Below are 22,553 nucleotides of genomic sequence, written 5' to 3' on the forward strand. Positions count from 1 at the left end.
ATCCTCGGCTGATAATGGAAAAAAGAAGGGCGTCCCTGATGAGCACTTGGCCGACTTTACTTGGTCCATTTTTTTCTTACGACCAAACCTCAAAAAGGTGCCCGAACTGACCAGATGACCACTGGAGGGAATCGGGGATGACCTCCCGTTACTCCCCCAGTGGTCACTAACCCCTTCCCACTCTAAAGAAAAACTTTAAAAATATTTTTTGCCAGCCTCAAATATCATACCCAGCTCCATGACAGCAGTATGCAGGCCTCTGGAGCAGTTTTAGTGGGTACTGCAGTGCACTTCAGGCAGGCGGACCCAGGCCCATCCCCTCCTACCTGTTAAACTTGTGGTGGTAAATGTGAGCCCTCCAAAACCCAGCACAAACCCACTGTACCCACATGTAGGTGCCCCCCTTCATCCCTAAGGGCTATGGTAGTGGTGTACAGTTGTGAGGAGTGGGTTTTTTTTGGGGGGGGGGGTTGGGGGGTTCAGCACACAAGGTAAGGGAGCTGTGCACCTGAGAGCTTTTTCTGAAGTCCACTGCAGTGCCCCCTAGGGTGCCCGGTTGGTGTCCTGGCATATGAGGGGGACCAGTGCACTATGAAAGTTGGCTCCTCCCACGACCAAATGGCTTGGATTTGGTCGTTTCTGAGATGGGCATCCTCGGTTTCCGTTATCACCGAAAATCGGGGACAACCATCTCTAAGGACGACCATCTCTAAGGTCGACCTAAATGTATTTGGGTGTCCCCAACCGTATTATCGAAACGAAAGATGGCTGCCCATCTTGCTTTGATAATACGGGTTTCCTCGCCCCTCAGGAAAACTGGAGGGCCCTGTTCGATTATGCCCCTCCACGTAAATTAAATCTCTTCATTAGCATCTGACTTGTTTCTCCAATGTAACACCCTTCATTGCATTTTTTACACATTGATATATACCACATTGAAAGATGAGCATGTCAGGATTCCTTAATGTTGAATATTTTTCCTTTGTGAATGGCTGTGGGGTCCGGTGAAATGTTTTGGCATAGTTTGCAGCTGGATATGTTGCAAGGGTGTGTGCCACTCTCCCATAGGCGGTCGGTGCCCAACTGTTTGGGGAGGCTAAAGGGGCGGGGTTAGGGGTGGGGCCAGGGGTGGAGCTTAAATCCATAATTGTCTGATAACTCACAGAAAAAAAATAAATAAATAAAAATAAAAGTCACAATACCTTTTATTAAATTTAGATATTAGATATGTATCATATGTCAAAGAATAAAGTGGTTGCTCAAAGCATATTCTAAGCACAATCGCTCAACTGCAAAACACTATGCACAACTTTGTGCAAAAACACACTCAGAACCTTACTGTACCATAAATATTACACTGGGCAGAACCTAATACACCAATATACCACCCATACGGAAAATGCAGACCGTCAACAATATGAAACAAGGGATCATATCATCACAATTCTCATGTAGAGCCACAAAACACCCTAATTCATGTTTAATGTGGGATAAAATGCCATAAATAAGTAAATAAATATATACATTTAATGTTGAGCACCTGATTCTCAAAGTGGACATATTCCAAACACTATAATGAAAATAAAATGTTCTTTTCTACCTTTGTTGTCTGGATGTCCGATTCTGCTGCTATCTGTTCTCAGTGCAGGTCAGGAAGTCATCCTTGTTAAATATCTCCCTGGCAACCCAGCCAACCCCCCTCCCCCTGCTCTCCCAGCAGTAAGGTAAACAAACCATAAACCAATTTCTACAATTGGTTACACATGGCTAGAGGGCTTTCACTGCAGCTCCTGCTGTGAAGATGGAGGTAAATCAACAATTTAAACCTCTCAGAGCACAGCAGGGGAGGCTTAGCCTGTCCAAGCCTCTTATACCGGGCGCCTATGCACTCTCCTCTTTTTGAGTCTGTGTTGGGAGCTTACTTCTAAATAGCTTGTGTTTTAAATTGGGTGGCTGTTTGAAGGCCAGCACTGGTGGGGATGGGAATATCTCTTTCAGTAATTCTTCCTCCTGGAGTAGTGGCTGTAGATCTTTTATGATTTTTCTTAAATTTTCCAGTTCTGGATTGTATGCTACTACAAGGGGGATTCTGTCTGTGGCTTTCTTTTCCTTGTACTGTAGCAGATTTTCCAGGGATGTTTTGAGGGAGGAGGCAGTATTCTTGCCACACTGTCCTCATTTGGGTTCCAGGGCTCTGTCCTCTCCTGGTTCTCCTCTTATCTCTCCCACCGTACCTTCAGAGTACATTCTCATGGATCTTCCTCCACCCGCATCCCGCTCTCTGTTGGAGTTCCTCAGGGATCTGTCCTTGGACCCCTTCTTTTTTCAATCTACACTTCTTCCCTGGGCTCGCTGATCTTATCTCATGGTTTCCAATATCATCTCTATGCTGACGACACCCAGCTTTATCTCTCCACACCAGACATCACTGCGGAAACCCAGGCCAAAGTATCAGCCTGCTTATCCGACATTGCTGCCTGGATGTCCAACCGCCACCTGAAACTGAACATGGCCAAGACAGAGCTTATTGTCTTTCCACCCAAACCCACTTCTCCTCTCCCTCCACTCTGTATCTCAGTCGATGGCACCCTCATCCTCCCCGTCTCATCTGCCCGCAACCTCGGAGTCATCTTCGACTCCTCCCTCTCTTTCTCTGCTAATATCTAGCAGATAGCCAAGACCTGTCGCTTCTTTCTCTATAACATCAGCAAAATTCACCCTTTCCTCTCTGAGCACACCACCCGAACTCTCGTCCACTCTCTCATTACCTCTCGCCTTGATTACTGCAACCTACTCATCGCTGGTCTCCCACTTAGCCATCTATCCCCCCTTCAATCCGTTCAGAACTCTGCTGCATGTCTTATCTTCCGCCTGGACCGATATGCTCATATCACCCCTCTCCTCAAGTCACTTCACTGGCTTCCGATCAGGTAGGGCATACAGTTCAAGCTTCTCCTACTAACCTACAAATGCACTCAATCTGCAGCCCCTAATTACCTCTCTACTCTTATCTCCCCTTACGCTCCTACCTGAAACCTCTGCTCATAGGACAAATCCCTCCTCTCTGTACCCTTCTCCACCACCGCCAATTCCAGGCTCCGCCCTTTCTGCCTCGCCTCTCCCTATGCTTGGAATAAACTTCCTGAGCCCATACGCCAAGCCCCCTCCCTGCCCATCTTCAAATCCTTGCTCAAAACCCACCTCTTCAATGTCGCCTTCGGCACCTAACCATTATACCTCTATTCAGGAAATCTAGACTGCCCCAATTTGTTTGACTGCATATTTTGTCCATTAGATTGTAAGCTCCTTTGAGCAGGGACTGTCCTTCTTTGTTAAACTGTACAGCGCTACGTAATCCTTGTAGCGCTTTAGAAGTGTTAAGTAGTAGTAGTATTCTTTGAGATTATTTTGGGGTTGTAGCCTTTCTGTTCGAAGGATGCAGTCAGGATTTTGAGGTGTCTCTCTTTGTCCCCTGGGTCAGAGCAGATATGGTGGTATCTTGTGGCTTGGCTGTAAATAATGGATCTTTTTGTATGTGAAGGGTGGAAGCTGGAGTTGTGGTGGTAGCTGCATTTGTCTATGGGTTTCTTGTATATGGATGTTTGTATATAGCCATCGCTGATTGAGACTGTGGTGTCCAAAAAATTGACTTTTTCTGGGGAGTAGTCAATTTTGAATCTGATTGTAGGATGGTATGTATTGAAGGAACTGTAAAATTGTGTGAGAGTTGAGTAAAAAGTAAAAGTACTATAACTACAGTGAATGCAACTATTGTTAACATTTTTATCCCAACAATTTTATTGCTCTCCAATTCAATCTACTCCGCTTTAAGTTAAATTTTGAAAATGACTATCACATGTGAGTGCGCTTGTAAGTCTTTAATCCACCAAAGCTAAATGGGTGTTCAACAACTCATCACAGTTCTGTTTGGCTGGAGACTAGTAACCAGTTGAACAACAGGACTGCTTCACTATCTTTTCCAACGACTTATAGTCGTTTGATGAACAACTTCATTAAAAGACTCAAATTAGCAATTGGCCTATACTGTTCCACTTTCAACGGATCTAATGACTTCCTCTTTAGTACTGGGTTCACTACTGCATGTTTCCAGTCACCTTCAACCAAACTTTGATTAAACATAGCATGTAACAATGGCAATAGTCTGTGACTTGAAGAAATCAACCAACTTAGTTGCACTAAATCCAAAACTGGATTTATCTTACACGAGTCTGTCCAATTAACTTCTTTAAACTATCCAAAAACACAGGTGTAAAATTACTCCAGCTAATTCCCTCCTCTACTCCAACCACGCATTCTACCAAACTCCCAGTAGAATTGCTTCCCAATTTAAGGTTTCTCACTGTAACTTGCAAAGCAATCACTTTATTCACAAAAAATGAAGCCACATTTTCCACAGATGGTTTTCATTCCTGAACCAACACAGAATCTTCACAAAGTTCATGCACAATAGAATACATCATAAGAACATAAGAATAGCCAAAGAACATATGAATAGCCATATTGGGTCAGACCAATGGTCCATCTAGTCCTGTATCCTGCTTCCAACAGTGGTCAATCCACATCACAAGTACCTGGCAGAAACCCAATTCGTAGCAACATTCCATGTCACCAATCCCGGGGCAAGCAGTGGCTTCCCCCATGTCCATTTCAATAACAGGCTTTGGACTTTTTCTTCAGGAACTTGTCCAAACCTTTTTAAACCTAGATATGCTGACCACTGTTACCACATCTGGCAGCGAATTGCAGAGCTTAACTATTCTTTGAGTGAAAAAAATATTTCCACCTATTTGTTTTAAAAGTATTCCCATGTAACTTCATTGAGTGTCCCCTGGTCTTTGTACTTTTTCAAAGAGTGAAAAATTGATTCACTTTTACCCATTTTACACCACTCAGGATTTTATAGACCTCAATCATATCTCCCCTCTTCTGTCTCTTTTCCAAGCTGAAGAGCTTTAACCCAGCAGTTCCCAAACTGTGCGCCACAGCACCCTGGCATGCTGCAGCAAACTCTCTGGAGTGCCATGGCAAATCCCGACCTCCTTTCCTCCACCACCTGAACTGTTACTGCAGACAGCGGCGGCAGCAAAACAACAAAAAAAGCAAGCGCTGGGCTACAGCAGACGTTGAGCATGTGCTGTCAGTTCTGCCAGTCCTCTGCCCCTGGAACTGGAAGTTTACGTCAACAGGGGCAGAGGACCAGCAGAGCCGACAGCGCAAGCCTGAAGACTGTTGCGGCCCCACGCTTGCTTTTTTTGTCGCGGCCACTGGGGACGCAGAGCAGACAGCCTTCGGGACTCGCTTTTGCTTTCAAGGAGGTTGGATGAAAACAGGAGATGGGATGAAGTAAAAAAGGTGAAACCAATAGGTCAGTCTCTGTTTCCCCTTCCCATTCAAAAGTAAGCAAACCTATGAGCTGCTGCATCCATGCTGTCATTCTTTATTGTTGGTAGCATTTTTTATTTAATCTCACTTATATTTTGAAACATGCCAGCTTGTACAGCATGCAGATGTACACAGAGGAAGAAAAATAACAGAATCACTTTTCATAGGTGAAGTAGTAATTTGTTATAAATCGTAATCTGTGTGTCATTTGGAGGGGCTGGTCATAGGGACACCCTAGCACTGTTATAGTTGTGCAGAGAAAAAGATGGAGACCTGTGTGACTGAGGGGGTGGGGCAGAGATTGGTGTAGCTGGGGGGGGGGGGGGGCCTGAAAAATTGCTCTGACACGAAGGGTGGCGTGAACTGAAAAAGTTTGGGAACCACAGCCCTAACCTCTCTTCATATGGAAGGAGTTCCTAGCCGTATAGTAAAGAAGGCAGCTAGAAGAGCCTGACACAACCCTAGAGAGTCGCTCCTACAGTACAAAGCAGTACAACAACAAGAGGACATATTATCCTTTGTCATAAAATATAATTCACACACCACCAGGCTAAGTCAAATAGTAAGGAGACATTTTGAAATATTAAAGACACACCCTGTATTGGCGAAAGCGAACATTTTGTTTTCCTATCAAAGAAGCTGCAATTTGGGAGATATGCTTAGTTCTAATTTATTTTTGTTACATTTGTACCCCGCGCTTTCCCACTCATGGCAGGCTCGATGTGGTGGGAGGGTTAAGTGACTTGCTCAGAATCACAAGGAGCTGCCTGTGCCTGAAGTGGGAATTGAACTCAGTTCCTCAGTTACCCTGGACCAGAGTCCACCACCCTAACCACTAGGCCACCCCAAGGAAAAGCAGCAATGATGTTGGTTTTCACAAGAAATGTGGCCACTGTTCGGTATGCCATATTATGGAAGAGGGGAGTAGCTTTATTCATTCAAAAACAGGAAAGAAAAGTATTTTGAGATTCAAGACATCTTGTGAAACAACAGGGGTGGTATATTTAATTAGATGCCCGTGTGATCTCATATACATAGGTCAAACCATGAGAAGCCTGAAAATAAGATTAATGGAACATCATTCATGTTTGAAGCTTTTGAAACGAGAGGCTCCGCTGGTGACTCACTGTGAGACCACAAAACATATGTTTGATGAGTTACCATGCACAGTCCTGGAGCATTTAAAACTCTCCCAAAGGAGGGGCGATTTGAGTCGTCGATTGCGCCAGTTAGAACAGAAATGGATTTTTTATTTCAACACAACGGAACCGGATGGACTTAATATCAGGGTCGAATGGTCAGCATTTTTTTGACATCTGTTATTTTTTGTATCCTAGCTCTTTAAAAAGGAAGAACCTGCCAAGTGGGTGTGCGACTGAGGGCCTTATGTATTGGCTGTTTCAAAGGTGTGACGTGGAAGCCTATGCTCTTCGTTGATTGGGCGTCCTGCAACTAAGGTGGTGGAGAATGTTATTTTTATAGAGGGTCGGAGGCGTTTTGTTGTCAGTTACATACTTGTCTTTGGAGTACAGAAGATGAGATATTTGACTGAAACTTATAAGAGTGCGATGAACCCCTGAAGCAGCGGAAGTGAAACAGGGATTCCCTGTTGGGTTGTAATCAGCGTCTGATGTTGACAGCACGATACAACAGCAATTGGATTTAAGCTAAGTGATATGCAGCTGTAAGACAGTAGAATATTATAAAAGAATGAAGTACAGTGACATTCTGTGATCTATGGATATATGAACTTGCTTATCATATGAACCCGAAATACTAAGCTATTGTACTCCACAAGTTTTTTTTGAGCCAGATGATGGTGTGCCGGGTATTCTTGGGCTGGCTGGGTGGTGTTACTGAGGCTTTTTTCTCCACTACGAAGCACAGTGACGTGGTGATACAGGGGTGATAGCTTGATCTTTTATTTACATATTTGCACAGTGGGTGTGAGAATGTGGTTTGTGTTTCGAATTATCATGTGAATTTGAGTGAACTAATAGTCATAAGACGAGTTAAAATTTAATGCCAAGAAGTGTAGAGTGATGCACTTGGAGTGCAGAAACTCAAAATTGAGATATCAGATAGAAGGGGAGAGATTAGTAAGCTTGACTCAGGAGAGAGACCTTGGGGTGTTGGTGTCTGAGGATCTGAAGGTGAAGAAACGATGCAACAAGGTGACGGCTGTGGCCAGAAGGATGCTAGGCTGCATAGAGAGGGGCATAACCAGCAGAAGAAAGGAGATGTTGATGCCCCTCTGCAAGTCGTTGGTGAGGCCCCACTTGGAGTATTGTGTTCAGCTTTGGAGGCCATTTCTTACTAAAGATGTAAAAAGACTGGAAGCAGTGCAAAGAAAAGCTACAAAATTGGTATGGAATTTGCGCTGCAAACTGTACGAGGAGAGACTTGCTGACCTGAACATGTATACCTTGGAGGAAAGGAGAAACAGGGGTGACATGATACAGACGTTCAAATATTTGAAAGGTATTAATCCGCAAATGAACCTTTTCCGGAGACAGGAAGGCGGTAGAACTAGAGGACATGAATTGAGGTTGAAGGGGGGCAGACTCAGGACTAATGTCAGGAAGTATTTTTTCATGGAGAGGGTGGTGGATATGTGGAATGCCCTCCCGTGGGAGGTGGTGGAGATGAAACCGGCAATGGAAATGGGTTTTTTTTGTTACATTTGTACCCCGCGCTTTCCCACTCATGGCAGGCTCAATGCGGCTTACATGGGGCAATGGAGGGTTAAGTGACTTGCCCAGAGTCACAAGGAGCTGCCTGTGCCGGGAATCAATTCAAACATGCGTGGGATAATGTTGTGTAAGATAGTTACCACCATAACAGTTGTTAATGAACTGTGTGCCTTATGTCTGTTAGTGGTCCGCAACCTGGCCTAGAGGCATCTCAATAGGTCTGCTTTTTCAGGATACCCACAATCAAATATGTAGAACACATATTGGCATTGTGTGTAAGACTCAAGTTAAGTTTAGTCATCCCGAAAACCAGAAAACCATTAAGTAACGAGCCTCTAGGATTGGACTGATAATCACTGGTTTGCACCATAGTACTGTTACTTAACTGTATTAGGACTATGTGAAGAATGAGCATTAAGAAGCCACTAGACCATGCAGATTCCTTCTTTTAACAATTTGGATTCAGCTCCTAATTGTTGCCTGAATCAGGACCTCTATTAAGATTGAGGCACCTAGTAGAACACATATGATTTTATTATTGCCTGCGTTTGTTCTGATTATTTGGTTCTGTTAATCTGTATGTTGTATTTTGTTCTATTCTAAAACAATAAAAATCTATTTGACTGCAAGGCCTTGATGCATGACCTGAATAAACATCACACATTCAATAGCTCAGCTTACTCATGTCATTCTGGTTGATGTTTCCCACAGCTGTATATTTAAGGTTGCGCTCTTTGATGAAAAAGTCTATAAATAAAAGTTTCTGTATACTGATTTCTTACTGTAACATTGAAGATAATTCCAGGGATAAGGCAACTGCTGAAGAATATTACAGGTTCTCTTGGAAAAGGCAAGACTTTGTGGCCATTTTCAGGGCATATATTTCCTTTGTTTTACAACCAGGGACATTTCCACCTTGGGTTGATCCTGTTATCACCATGTCTGTAACAGCGTTCTCTGCATTTTCAGGTTCACTATGACTTTGGCTTGCGAAACATTTTGTCTGTCCTTCGAACGCTTGGAGCAGTGAAAAGATCCAACCCCAATGAACCTGAGAAAACAGTGGTGATGAGAGTTCTCCGTGACATGAACCTTTCTAAGCTGGTATGTTTGCATCCATTGCATTTAAGGAGCCCATTTTCTTTTTGGCATTGTCACTTAGCACTTATTATTCTGTGTTATTTCATAGCAGTAGCAGAATTTCTGCATATCAATGAACATTTTATTGGATGCTTCTTTCTAAGTGATCTGAAAAATGTATCCTGAATATTCATATTCAAGAAATGTCTTTTTGTTAAACTGAATCTGTGGCATATGACTTGTACAAATTCAATATTTTACTTGTATGTATGTAGCATAATAATGGATTGGCTGACAATTGATGGAAAGCTCTCAACCTTCTTATTCTGCTTGGTTGCTTGTTCTGACTGTGTCAGTGCATGTCCTGATTGATCATCATTCTTATCCCTCTTACACTAACCACTGCACTGTACAACTAATAAGTTAGACTAAACCCCTCTTGCTAGAGCACTCAGGACCTTTCATTCCCCTGGGAGAGGGGATTTACCTCCAGCCAAAGTATTCACTGCTAAGAAATGCTTTGCCTTTTTGAGGACTACTGCTTAATTTTAATTTAGATGAGATTTCAAACAGGGCTAAAATGTCTCAGCGAGCAGAGAAAATGCTTGCTTAGCCTTATAAAGAATATTTTTACAGCATAGAAGATACCAAGCAGTAATGCAACAACCATTGTCTCATCAGCTTTAATGCAATTCTGAGTCTTAGGGACGCATTTTAATCTCAGCTGGCATTAGAAAAATATTTGCTCCACTATCTTTCTGGTATGCAAATAGCTTTCATGCATATTCATTAAGGATATCCTGAAAACCTGGCCTGTTTGCAGCCCTTGAGGATTGAACTTGGACAAGCTTGGTTTGTAATATATAGTACACTCCCACTAATGTAATCTTCTCACCTTTTTTCTCTTTCCTATTTTTTGTTGGTGTCAGGAGGTTTTGAGTTTGCAAATTTTTTGTTTTCTGCCCTCTCAATTATTTTGGGGCAACGCTGCATCAAGATAGCCTTAATACAGGGCTGGCCTGACCACTACATGGACTAGACATCCACCAGGTGTCACTGCATCCATCATCCTTCCCCCAAGATGTTCAGAGGCTTCTCTTCCCTTCTTTACCTCCTCCGCAGTGGCACCGGCATGTCAGCCAGCTTTCTGACATAAGGGCCTTAATCACGTGCACATACCCAATGCCAAGGGGTCCCTCCCCCTCTGAACTTTCTGTTTCAAAAGAGGTGGGACCCATCAGGCCTTCAGCATGCATCAGGTCTTAAGGCACTTTGCCAGGGGCCACACATATTGTATCAGCAAGCTTACTAGATACTGGTGCCACCACGGATGGGGAACGGGAACAGAAGGGAAGTCTCTGAACAACTTGGGGAGAGGATGGGGGAGATGTTTGATACCATGGGTGAGGGGGATAGGTAAGCAGAGAGATGTTGGACAAAGGGCTGGCTCAAGAAATTATGGCACCCTAAGTCAACTTACTTCAGTGCCCCCCTACATTGCTTCCATCCCCAGCACCCCTCTCCTGCATTGCTTTTTTCTGCTATGTCTTGCCCACAGGAAATTGCATCAGACTAGGTACGTGGCAGAGGAAATATGCAGGAGTGAGCCAAGAACCACCTGTTGTTAATGCTGCCCCTGTCATTAACCAAGATAAATTGTACAGGACCACAGTGGAAGAGGGAGGGAGAGAGAGACTGGACCAGGGGTAACTGGACTGAGCAAGTGAGAGAGAGGTGCCAGACTTGTGGGGAGTGGGGAAAGAGAAGGTTTAATGTTTAGACCAGGTGAGGCATCAGAGGCTGGGGATTTTTCCACCCTTTATCACCTGGTGCCCTTAGCCTGGGGATTTTTCCACCCTTTATCACCTGGTGCCCTTAGCCAGTGCGTCACCTGGTCCAATGGTTAAGCTGGTTGAACAACATGGTGGGAGATAGGGAAGAAGAGAGATGGTGGACACCATGGAATGGGGGTAGGGAAGGAGAGATATGGACACCATGGGGGAGAGGGAAGTAAGTAAGGAGAGATGCTGGACCCCATGAGGGGGTAGAGAAGGGGAGATGTTCAACACCACGGGAGGGGGTAAGATAAGGAAGGGGAAATGCTGGACACCATGGGGGAGGGGGGAGGTAAGGAAGGGGAGATGCTGAACTACAAAGGGTTACAGAAGGGAAAGGGATATTCTAGATTTGAAGGAGGTAGGACCTTGAGCCACCCTGTGGTGAGGATGAGGGGTTCACCTCTGAAGGTTTGCCTAAGGTGTCAGATACCCTTGGACTGCTCTGCCTTAATAGATATTCTGCAACATAGAGTGGGGATTCAACATTTCTTATACCATTGCTCTTCTGTATCCTGATGACCATAAGATGGATTCTGTTTATAAGTTCTGCAGCAGTAAAGCTGAGCTATGAAGAATCTTCAGGACTCTACTGTGTTTGTCAGTATTGATAATGGCCAGTGTTACACTGTGTCCCAGTGATGCTACTTTAAGACCCTAAATCATGGTGATTGGATGACAGTGTTCTATTAGCTTAGAATTAATGGTGATTATAAAGTCCTAGGGATCATTCAGTCAGTGAAATAACTTGATTGGATCAACAGACTACAAATATCTCTGTACTCTTGCTCAGTGTGCAAGTAAAAGATCCTATTTATAAAACATGTTTGGATGTGAAAGCCAATGGTGCATTGCAAGAAATGAAGAAATGCTGGAGCTGGTGATGCTGACAGATGTAAATCGGGCTTTAGGGATGCCTGCAGTACTGAAACAATTCTAGCATCTGCTCTAAGTGAAGTACGATCTAACTTTTATAATCACTAATTTCACTTTAGCTATCGCTCTTGACCTTTCTGCGGCTTTTGACCTAGTGGATCATTCTTTATTGCTCTCATGACTTTCATTACTGGGGATCTCTGGCTCCATTTTTCAATGGTTCCAGTATTTCCTTACATGTCGTTCTTTTCTTGTCACTAGCAATCAGTCCACCTCTGGTTAAATCTCTAGCGTGGTGTCCCACAGGGGTCCATTCTTTCACCCCTTCTTTTTAATATTTTTGTCAGCCCACTTGTAACCCTTATTCAAGAATCATGTATCTCCTTTCATAATTATGCAGATGATATTATTTTACTGTTTAAAGTTGACCCTACAACAATGAATTTGTTACCTCTTCAACCATGCTTACATGCTGTTGCACAATGGTTCACAGATCATCGCCTTGTACTAAATAGCAACAAAACAGTTGCCTGCTGGTTAACTGGCCATTATACTGCCCCTATTGCTCCAGTTCTACTATTTGGTACCTATATTTATCCAGTTCCTAGTTTCAGGTACTTAGGAGTCCTTGTGAACTCTGCTCTCTCCTTCAAACCACAGGTTGGTGCTCTATGCAAATCCTAATTCTTTCTGCTGCGTCAACTGAGATCAGTCCATGTATGTTTTGATCATCATTCACTTATTTTGTCCCTTTTTATGACTCGCATGGATTATTGTAATATCTACTTAAGGATTACTAAACTTCTGCCTACTAGGTTTCAGACACTTCAAAGCACAGCTATCCGTTTACTTTCACTTACATAAATTGATCATATTATGCCTGCTTTACAAGAGCATCATTGGCTGCATATTCAATATCGTTCCTAGCTTAAAGCTCTATTATTAGGTTTCAAGGCTTTCAGACAAGGTACCCTTTATACCTGGCCTCTTTGACTGTTCCACATTCATCACCTCGAGTGTTGACTTTAGCAGGGCCCTGTTTTGCATGATTAGAGCCAACTCGTTGCTGTGCATTCTTTTTTGCAGTCCCTTCTCTTTGGAATTCTATTCCTTTACCTTTACGCAGTGAACTAAGTATTAAGAAATTTAAGGCCATGCTAAAGACCTGGTTATTTGAGCAAGCCTTTTCTGGTTGATTGGGATGGTTTGCAGAGTACTGGTGCTTCAGAGAGAGAAAGCTTGTCTACTTTTAATGATATACTTATCTCTGCTTGTGTGCTTGCTTATATTTCCTGTCACAATATTGTAGTTCTTTTCTTTGCCTTATATTTTTTGTTATTATTTTTGTAAACCACCTTGCTCTGCCTGGCAGTTAAAGGAGGTATATCAAGTCTTGAATAAATAAGTAAGTAAATAAATAAATAGTGGGTTCATGGAAGGAGGAGGGTGTCCCAGTTACAGAGTGGTCCATCACAGATTCACACCCCAAGGCCCCCACAGTACACTTATTTCTTCCTGATCCTCTCCTCCTTTTGCTCTAGGCACACAAATTCATAACCAAGGGATGAGGTTCTTTCTAGCTCTGGCATAGAAATCCCTCCAAACAATGACTCAGACTCAGATATATGGTAGATGAGTAGCCTAGGGAAAGGGGGATGAGATTCGATATGCTGCCTTTCTGTGGTCAAAGCAGTTTACCTGTTATATGCAGGTACTTTTTTTTCTTGTACTTTGGGCAATGGAGAGTTAAGTGAATTGTCCAGAGTCATGAGGAGGTCCAGTAGGAGTCACACCTGTTCCCCTGGTTTGTAGGCCACTGCACTAACCATTATGCTATTCCTCCACTAATCGTTAGTGCAGCAGTCTGAGAACCAGAGGAACGTGGTTTGATTCCCACTGCAGCATCTTGTGACTTTGGTCAAGTCACTTAACCATCCACTGCCCCAGGTACAAAATTAGTACCTATATATAATATGTAAATCACTTTGATCGTAACCACACAAAGACAGTACATCAAATCCCATCCCTTTTCCCTTTACTGAAATTACATGCAAAACAATTTATTGCTTTGAGGTAGTCTTTCTGTCCTGAGGTTATACATCATTGAATAAACACTTTAATTCTCCACACCCTTCCTTTATCTATATCTGTGACCTCTTTCAGTCATACAGTAAATCAGTCTTTTAGGATAATAGGGGCAAACCTCTTTCTTGGGATCCACTTCCACACAGATTCTTCCCAATAGAAATAATCTTGTACACTGTACCTCCTCTGGTTGTCTAACTCCTGAGTGGGCTTCCTTTCTTTGTCTCTTCATCCTGAGGGGCACTTTTTCTCCAATTCTCAATTAAATATCAGGTGTAGGGATGGATTGTGTCCTGTCACATTCATTTCAAACTGGGCACAACTCAAACATCAAAGGAGACTTTGCACAAGACAAAAACTAAGAAGGCCCAAAGACTGATCCTTACACACATTACATCTCTTAACAGAACTGCACACCACTTTCTAGGGGGCTCTGATTTATGTAAGGGCAGGCAGTACCATTGCAACCATCTGAGAAGGAAGATGCAGTAACTAGATGTTATATATCTCTGACATGGTATGGTCCTGGGGGCAAGAGCATACAAGTGTCACGAGGGTCCTATAAAGTTCCTTACACATGTAAATAGCTCAACCACACTAAGGCCCAGATGCACTAAACCTTAACGACCCTTTAATGACCCTTTAACGAAGAAATTTTCAACCGTAGCATGCATTCAAGGCCATTTTCCGACGACGCTAGCAGCTAACAAAAACGGAATGCAAACGAGTAACTACCATTGAAATGTGGACAATTCGGGATGCACTAACCATACCGACGATTGCAACGAATCATTTACCATGATAAATTTAACGTGACGTCAGACCTGTCGTTAAGGCCTGAGCTGTCATCTCCCCCCTTCCCCCTGCAGCATAAAAATTCAAGCTGGCATGTTTAAAAACAAAAGTGAGATAAACAACACAAACACGCTTTCCCCTGCATAAAATTGAAAATCAAAACAAACATCAAAAAAGGATCGGGAGGGGGCAAAGGCGCTCATCAGGAGCGTCCTGTATGGACGGCCTTGCCCCCCGCCCCCCCCCCCTGCCCGAGGTCGCCGCTGCTCCCCGCTTCTCCCTGTATTAAATAAAAACTCAAAATAAAAATAAAAACTTTTGCAGCACCGGGCCCCCTTCCCTTCCTTTCTCTCTCTTTCTCCTTCTCCCACCACTGCTCCGCCTCCCGCCATCCTCTGCCCCTGTGCCCCGCTCCCCTGAGGTTATCACTGCCGCTCCCACCTCCACCGGGCTCCCCCTCCGCCTTACCGGGCCCGCGCAGCGCCTCTCACCTCTGTGTGAAGGCGCTGCACGGGCAAGAAGAACAACAGCTGATCGACGTGAGTCTTCAGGATGTCTCTCCTTCCCTGACCTGGGCACGCCCCCGTCTGACGTAGTAACTACGTAGGTTGCTTATGCCCGGCGCTGCAAAAGTTTTGATTTTTATTTTGAGTTTTTATTTAATACAGGGGGAAGCGGGGAGCAGCGGCGACCTAGGGCGGGGGGGGGGGGGGGGGGCAAGGCCATCTATACAGGACACTCCTGATGGGCGCCTTTGCCCCCTCCCAATCCTTTTTTGATGTTTGTTTAGATTTTATATTTTATGCAGGGGAAAGTGGGGAGCCACGTGTTTGTGTTTTTTTTTTTTTTGACGTTTGTGGCATGCGCAGAGCAGCCTGCATAATGCTTGGCTGCTCTGCGCATGCTTTAGGGGCCACTTACCGACGGGGATTACACCAACTTAACGAATCTTTAATGCATTGTACTTTACAATACCGTACCGAACATTAAAGATTTGTTTTTTTGGTGCATTCTTCGATTTTTAAAATTTGTTAAGGACTTTTACGTTTTACATTTTTTTACGTTTGGTTGATTCATCTGGGCCTAAGTGGTGGTTTTAGAAAAGTCAATGCTTATATGTGTATGTCTGCAGCTGGCACAAAGGAGTGTGTTGGTAGACCTGAGAAACTAACATGTATTTCCTATTTTGCAAAGTATATACATGAAATTTTAAAAACTCTAAATGTTGGCATTTACACTTGCTCTGAGGCATGCATAAGTGTCAGTTAAATAGTGATAAAGGGGGTCAATTGGATGGTCTTATGGATAAGTGGGCTAACTCTCATTTGCTGATTTACGGCTTTTTGGATTGTGTAGGTGTTCTCAACCCAGTCCTCGGGCAAACACAGCCAATGAGATTTTAAGGATATCCACAATGAATGTGCATGAGATAAATTTGCATGCATTATCTTCATTCTGTGGAGATCTATCTCATGCATATTCATTGTGGTTATCCTGAAAACCTAATGCAAAAAACAACAGAAGAACTACCCTCCATGGGTACCACACAAAACAAGCAAAATAGTGGGAGGAGACCAAAACAAAAGTCTCATGCCAAGGGTGTCAAAAAAGATCACTTTATTAGATCCTCACCATTTGGCCTAGATGGCCTGCATCAGGAGTTTAAATCAATACAAATAAAATATTGGATAAGAAAATATATACAATGTACAAAAGTAGAACTATATATACTAAAAGAACAAATAATATCAATGAAATAAATGAGGCATCCAAGCATAAAAGATAATAAAAATCTACAAACTAAAACTAAAATACCAAGTGTAGCATCTGGAACTCTTAAAAATGTCTGGAACTCTAAAATATTAATTTGTAATAAATAAATATTAAAAGTAGGTCTTTAAAACACATAAATACATCAATAGGCACTTTAGCAATAAGAAAAAAGAAGGGAATCCCTACCTAAAAGATCAGTAGCCAACACCAAGCGTAACATCAGATAGCTTATTGGAAAACCTATACAAGGAAATACGTTTGTTATGTAAGCCACATTGCACCTGAGTCACTCTCGGGCTAATGTGGGGGTAAAATGTCATAAATAAATTAAAAAATAATAACATGGTGATAATCTACTCAAAAATATATATAAAAAGAATAAATTTAAAGAAAAAAAAATACAGTCAAAATTAACCCACAGTGAAGTATCTAAATCCTTTAAGGGAAATAATGTACTTGACATACATGCTAACAAGGACAGTAACTCTGTATGTGACCGCAAATATTAACCAGTAATGTAAAATCAAGTGAAAACACTAGTTACGGAACTTACTCCTGCATAACATTACCAAACACCCACGATGTGACCATTAGTGAATAGACAATTCAATAATGTCAAATCTTATAATTAAAAACAAGTTGAAAAAAAGTGAAATAGGGAACTAAAAAGAACTAAATCTCATGATAACTTATGTATGAAGATTTTCCAGTAACGTCTAGAAAAGCAAGCTGGACAGAAAACAGAACCTTTACTAATCTGTGGAAAAGGGAGCTCTTAATTTGCATAATAGAAATAGTTGAAGGAAGGGGTGAAAAAAACATAATGCTCCAATGAAATACATAAAGCTTACCTTGAAATAAAGATCATGCCAACCACTGCTGTGCTGCTCAAAAAACACATGGTGTGTGTATCCTGAAACAAAGAATATATAATGAGCGGGTGACGCGACACTGATGTCACACAAACGCAAAACAATGTATGTGGAAATAAAAACTTTAAAGCAATATGTTGAAAAATAATATTAACACCCTCTAAAAATCAGCAAATATCTTCTGGAACTGTCCTTTGAAGGTCCGTGCAGACTGGAATATTTTACAACCCTGATCACACATCCCTACCTCCAATCCCTGGCCCTCACAGCTTGGATGTTGAGAGCATAGAATTTGAATCCTTAGAGTTGCTGGAGGGAGTCTCCTGCAATTTGCTGGCTTCCGGGAAAGACTTCACTAAGAGGTGTTTCTAATTTAAGTGGAGGAGGCTTGTCAACTGTCATAAGGGCAAGGCCTCAGATCCCCTCATCTGACATACACAAAAACTTCTTGAGTACCTCCTGCCCCTTTCTGAGTCTGGTCTGAAAACCAACTCTGTGTTTATCTAAGTGCAATCAGTGCTTATCATCACTGTATGGGAGGTAAGCCCAACTCTGTACATCATCTAGTTGTTCACTTCATGAGAGATTTGCTATTTACAAAGCCCCCTGTCAAACTCCAACTGTCATGAGATTTCCAGGTTGTCATCTCCCAGCTGATGAAAGCTCCTTTTGAGCCACTTGACTCCTTTCATCTGAAGTATTTGACCTGGAAAGTAGTGTTTTTGGTGGCAGTCGCTTCAGCTTGCAGAGTCAGTAGAGCTTCAGGCCCTAGTAGCTGATTCACCTTACACTAAGTTTCACCCTAAGTTTCTCCGCTTGCACCTTATGTTCCTTCCTATTGTAGTGTCAGAGTTCCTTCTTAATCAGTGAATCATCCTGCCAACATATTTCCCCAAACCACATGCCCATCCTTGGAAGAGCTTACTGCAAACCTTAGACTACAAGCGAGCCTTAGCCTTCTATCTGGAGCAGATTAAAGCCCATAGACAGTCCACCCAGCTTTTTGTTTCTTGTGACCCAAACAGGATGAGGTAACCATTGGCAAACACACAATTTCTAATTGGGTAGCAGATTACATATCCTTTACTTATGCCCTGGCTGGGTTGACTCTAGAGGATCATGTCAAGGCTCATAGTGTCAAAGCCATGGCTACTTCGGTAGCTCTTGAGGTCAGTCTCCAGAGGAAATTTACAAAGCTACAACATGGTGATCTGTACACGCATTCACATCTCATTAATGTCTTGAGCAGGTCACCTGACCTGACAGCCGGTTTGGGCAGTCAGGCGTGAAGAATTTGTTTGGTGTCTAGAATCCCCTAGTCCCAGTTTCTAAGAATTTTTTCGATGTTTAGAATCCAACTCCACCCCCTCTAGGCCTAGTTTTCTCTAGATCCAGGCTGCACTTTCACAACTAGTATGTAAATAGTTTCAGGATAATTTACTTCCAGGCCTCAACATTTTGAGTCCCTCCCTATTCTCCTAGCATTGTTGTTTTCAGTGAGCCTGGTAGCTAGGGATTCCTATTTGTATGAATACGACGACCTGTTTGTTCTTGAAGAAAGCAAAGTTACCTGTAGCCAGTGTTCTCACATACCCTCCCACCTGTAGCTATCTTACAAGACTGAGGGATCCGCACTTTCGCGTTGGGAGGGATTCGAGGGAAGGCACCACTGCATGTGCAGTGGAATGCTGCTTGAAAGTTCTCCAATAATCTCGCTACTAAGCGTCTGCACTGGGCTCCGTCAGATTACATCACCCATCTGTGAGAATACTTGGCCTGCTGTCTTTGGAGAACACCTGCTACAGATGAGTGACTTTGCTTTATGAAATACTGTAATTGTCTGACTTGTCTAGCACGGAAGACTTGAAAATGCAGTCATTCCATCCTTAACTGGGTGTGAGATATTGTTAAACTATTTTTAGCTTTCTGTGCTATCAGATAGTTTAAATGAATTTCATTTTGGATTAATTTGAACTTTTATTTTTAAATTGTTTCTGTGGTTAACTGAAACAAGGTACTTGAGTGCCTTGTTACCTTCCTATGTGAGGCAGGGTCACAGGTCTCTAGTTGTCAAATGTTTCAGTGGAAATCTGTTTGGAAGGACACTTCATGGCCAGTTAGATCTCATTACAGTGAGTTTGAGTTGAACTGAAATTTGTACCTTATTCTTATAAACAGACTTACTTTTAGTATGTATATCACAAAGAGAATTTTAGCTGTAATCCCAAACTAGCTCACTCATATAGATTTTTAACACAGTAATATTAAGAGCATCCATATAGAATTAATCCCTCTATTTGCCCATTTATTCGGACAGCTATCAAAATATATCCAGCATTAGATCTGTAAATGTCAGTCTATCAGTATTGTGAATGAAATATATTAATCTTTTGTCTCTCTGGGGTGGGTTTTTTTTTTTTGGACTTTGCAGGTAGATGAAGATGAACCTTTATTCATGAGCCTGATTAATGACCTGTTCCCTGGAATTACTCTCGATAAGGCTGGGTATCCAGAGTTAGAGGGAGCTATTCAGAAACAGACAGAGGAAGCCGGGCTGATTCATCATCCTCCCTGGATTCTTAAACTCATTCAGCTGTATGAAACACAGCGCGTCAGACATGGTTAGCATGCTAAGTGACCTTACAAAGCATTGTAATACTAGAAGAGGTTTCTCCTTTTCAGTACTAACCAACTAAAAAAATGCAGACAGAATCAGGATATCTGTCCCATGAAAGAATATAAATACATACCTATATACATACAGGGCCAAATTCTATAAGTGGCACCTTAAAAATCGGCACTGAAAAACCATGCAGTTAGCGTGATTCTATAAATTACGCCCAAAGTTAGTTTCAGTTTATAGAAGACGTGCATGCGTCATTCTTGCAACTAAAATTTAGGCGCACCCATTTAGGCCACAAAACACCAAGCCTAAAGACCTGTGCCTAAGTTAGGTGGAGATCGGGTTTATTCTATAATAGTGCACATAAGGGCCCTTTTACTAAGCTGTGGTAAAAAGTGGCCTGCGGCAGTGTAGGCGCATGTATTAGGCATACCGGACTAGTTTTTACTGCGTCTGCAAAAAAGTGGTTTTTTTTAATGTGACGGGAAAAGGGCATGCGGTAAAACTGAAACCAGCACACGCCTAAAACTGACCTGAGCCCTTAATGCCACCCATAAGGGCTCACGCGCTACAAGCACGGTGACCAGTCGGTGCAAGCCAACTGCCGATTACTTCCAGAAACGGTGCGCTTGGGAGGAAATAAATATATAATTCATCCAGGCATTATGGGCGCACGCCAAATCTGAAATTACCACCAGGGGGACGCGCTGGCCTGGTGGTAGACTCATTTGGGCACACTGCATGCACGTAGAGCCTACTGCGGCTTAGTAAAATGGCCCCATAGTTTTTTGAAAGGCCCACAACCCGCTCATTCCATGCCCTTGGCCACACCCCTTTTCAGCTGTATGCACTAGAATTTATGCACACTGCATTACAGAGTATGCCTAGTAAATGTATTTATTTATTTATTTATTTATTTAGTTAGTTATTTATAGCATTTATATCCCACATTTTCCCACCCATGGGCAGGCCCAATGTGGCTTACATCAATCTGCAAAAACATACATCAATTCAGCAAACAATCAAAATCAATGAAGTAAAGAGATTAGCGAGTAACAGCAAAGGAGAGGAAAAGGAGAAAGAATAATAGAGTTCAATATGTCGTAGCGACTGCAGCAGTTTAGAAGTTAGAGATGCTAGGCGGGTCTGTAGCGTAAGCTTTCCCAAATAATAGGGTCTTTAGAGATTTTCTGAAAGCCAAATGATCTTGAATAGATTTTACAGATTTTGGTAATCCATTCCACGAGTGAGCGCTAACATAAGGAAAGGTGGATGCATAGGCGGTTTTATACTTGATGCCACAGCAGGCTGGGTAGTGAAGATTCAATTCAATTCTAATTAAAGCCAATTAGTACTGCTAATTGGTTGTTAAGTACCAATTATTGGCACTGATTGGCTTGTTAATCAATTAAGTTGTGCGTACAATTTGGCTATGCAGCCAAATTAGTGCGCACAACTTAAGGCACCATATATAGAATTTGGGGGAATTTGTGTGAGTGTTTTGAAACTGCACAGATGTATTTTAAAGGGGAGAAAGTTCTGACCAATTATGTTCAAGAGAAGTGACCATCCTCCCTCCATGGAAATTGTACAGTGCAGAGTTTTTCTTTTTTCTTTTCTTTTTACTTTTCTGTACAGGGAGAAATAACCAGCACATTAGCATAAAAGAAAATTGGATACTGCATGCTGCAAGTAAAAATGAAAGCAAGCTTTTGGTTGAGTTCATCTATTATAAAATTGGGTCATTCTTAAGATGCTCAATAGAGTAGGCATCATCCTATTGTCATTTTACATACAGTAAATAAGGAAAATCACCCACAGTATAATCAGCAAATTAACTATGTACACAGTGCACTTCACTGCAGATAGGAGGAAACAATAAATCAATAGCTGGATAGTTGCTGGAAGGATGGTTTTATAGTGCACATGCCTCAGACTTTCTAATACAGAGTTGCAAAAATATTTCATCAGCAACATTTTCCTCTGTTCACAATGCAGTTTAATTGGAAAATTTTTATGACGCAAGTGATTCTTTTTGTTTTTTTCTGAAAATTATCCTTTTTCTGTAAATTGTGAGAAATCTGTGGAAATGATGAATTTCACCTGTTCTTGAGGACATACTTTCATTAATCTAATAACTATATAATAAGTATTTGCAAAATTATGCAATGAAATATTTTAATTTTTTCTTATCTTTTTTTTTTTTGACTCACGTACATTATACAGGCCAACATTAGAATATGAATTAGAAAATAAACTGATGCCAGATCAAAAGCATACAACTACCACTTTTAATTAATTAATTACTTTGTTTTTGTTATTGTAAACACATATTTAAAGCTATGAGCACAAAACAGTTGTTGATATTCAACCCGCAGCAGTCAGCATTTTTGGAAATGCTGACCAATGTGGGCAGATTTAGAATCTGACATTTATCTCTGAGCTACTGTCACTGAATTTCTGGGTCTTCAGCTGACCCTGGAAGTTATCTGGGTACTGCCAGTATTCAGTGTAAGGA

At 42.2% G+C, this 22,553-nt stretch overlaps 1 protein-coding gene across 1 annotated transcript in view; it reads left to right on the top strand.

Moving 5' to 3' along the window:
• The window catches only part of LOC115471141 (dynein heavy chain 5, axonemal-like), a 766,968-nt gene that overhangs the window by 289,243 nt on the left and 455,172 nt on the right, over positions 1 to 22,553 (top strand). The window contains 2 exon segments of the mRNA XM_030204834.1: positions 9,066 to 9,200; positions 19,844 to 20,033. Coding sequence (XP_030060694.1) covers positions 9,066 to 9,200; positions 19,844 to 20,033 — 325 coding nt within the window.

Source organism: Microcaecilia unicolor, chromosome 1 (genome assembly GCF_901765095.1).
Source record: "Microcaecilia unicolor chromosome 1, aMicUni1.1, whole genome shotgun sequence".
Lineage (NCBI taxonomy): Eukaryota > Metazoa > Chordata > Amphibia > Gymnophiona > Siphonopidae > Microcaecilia > Microcaecilia unicolor.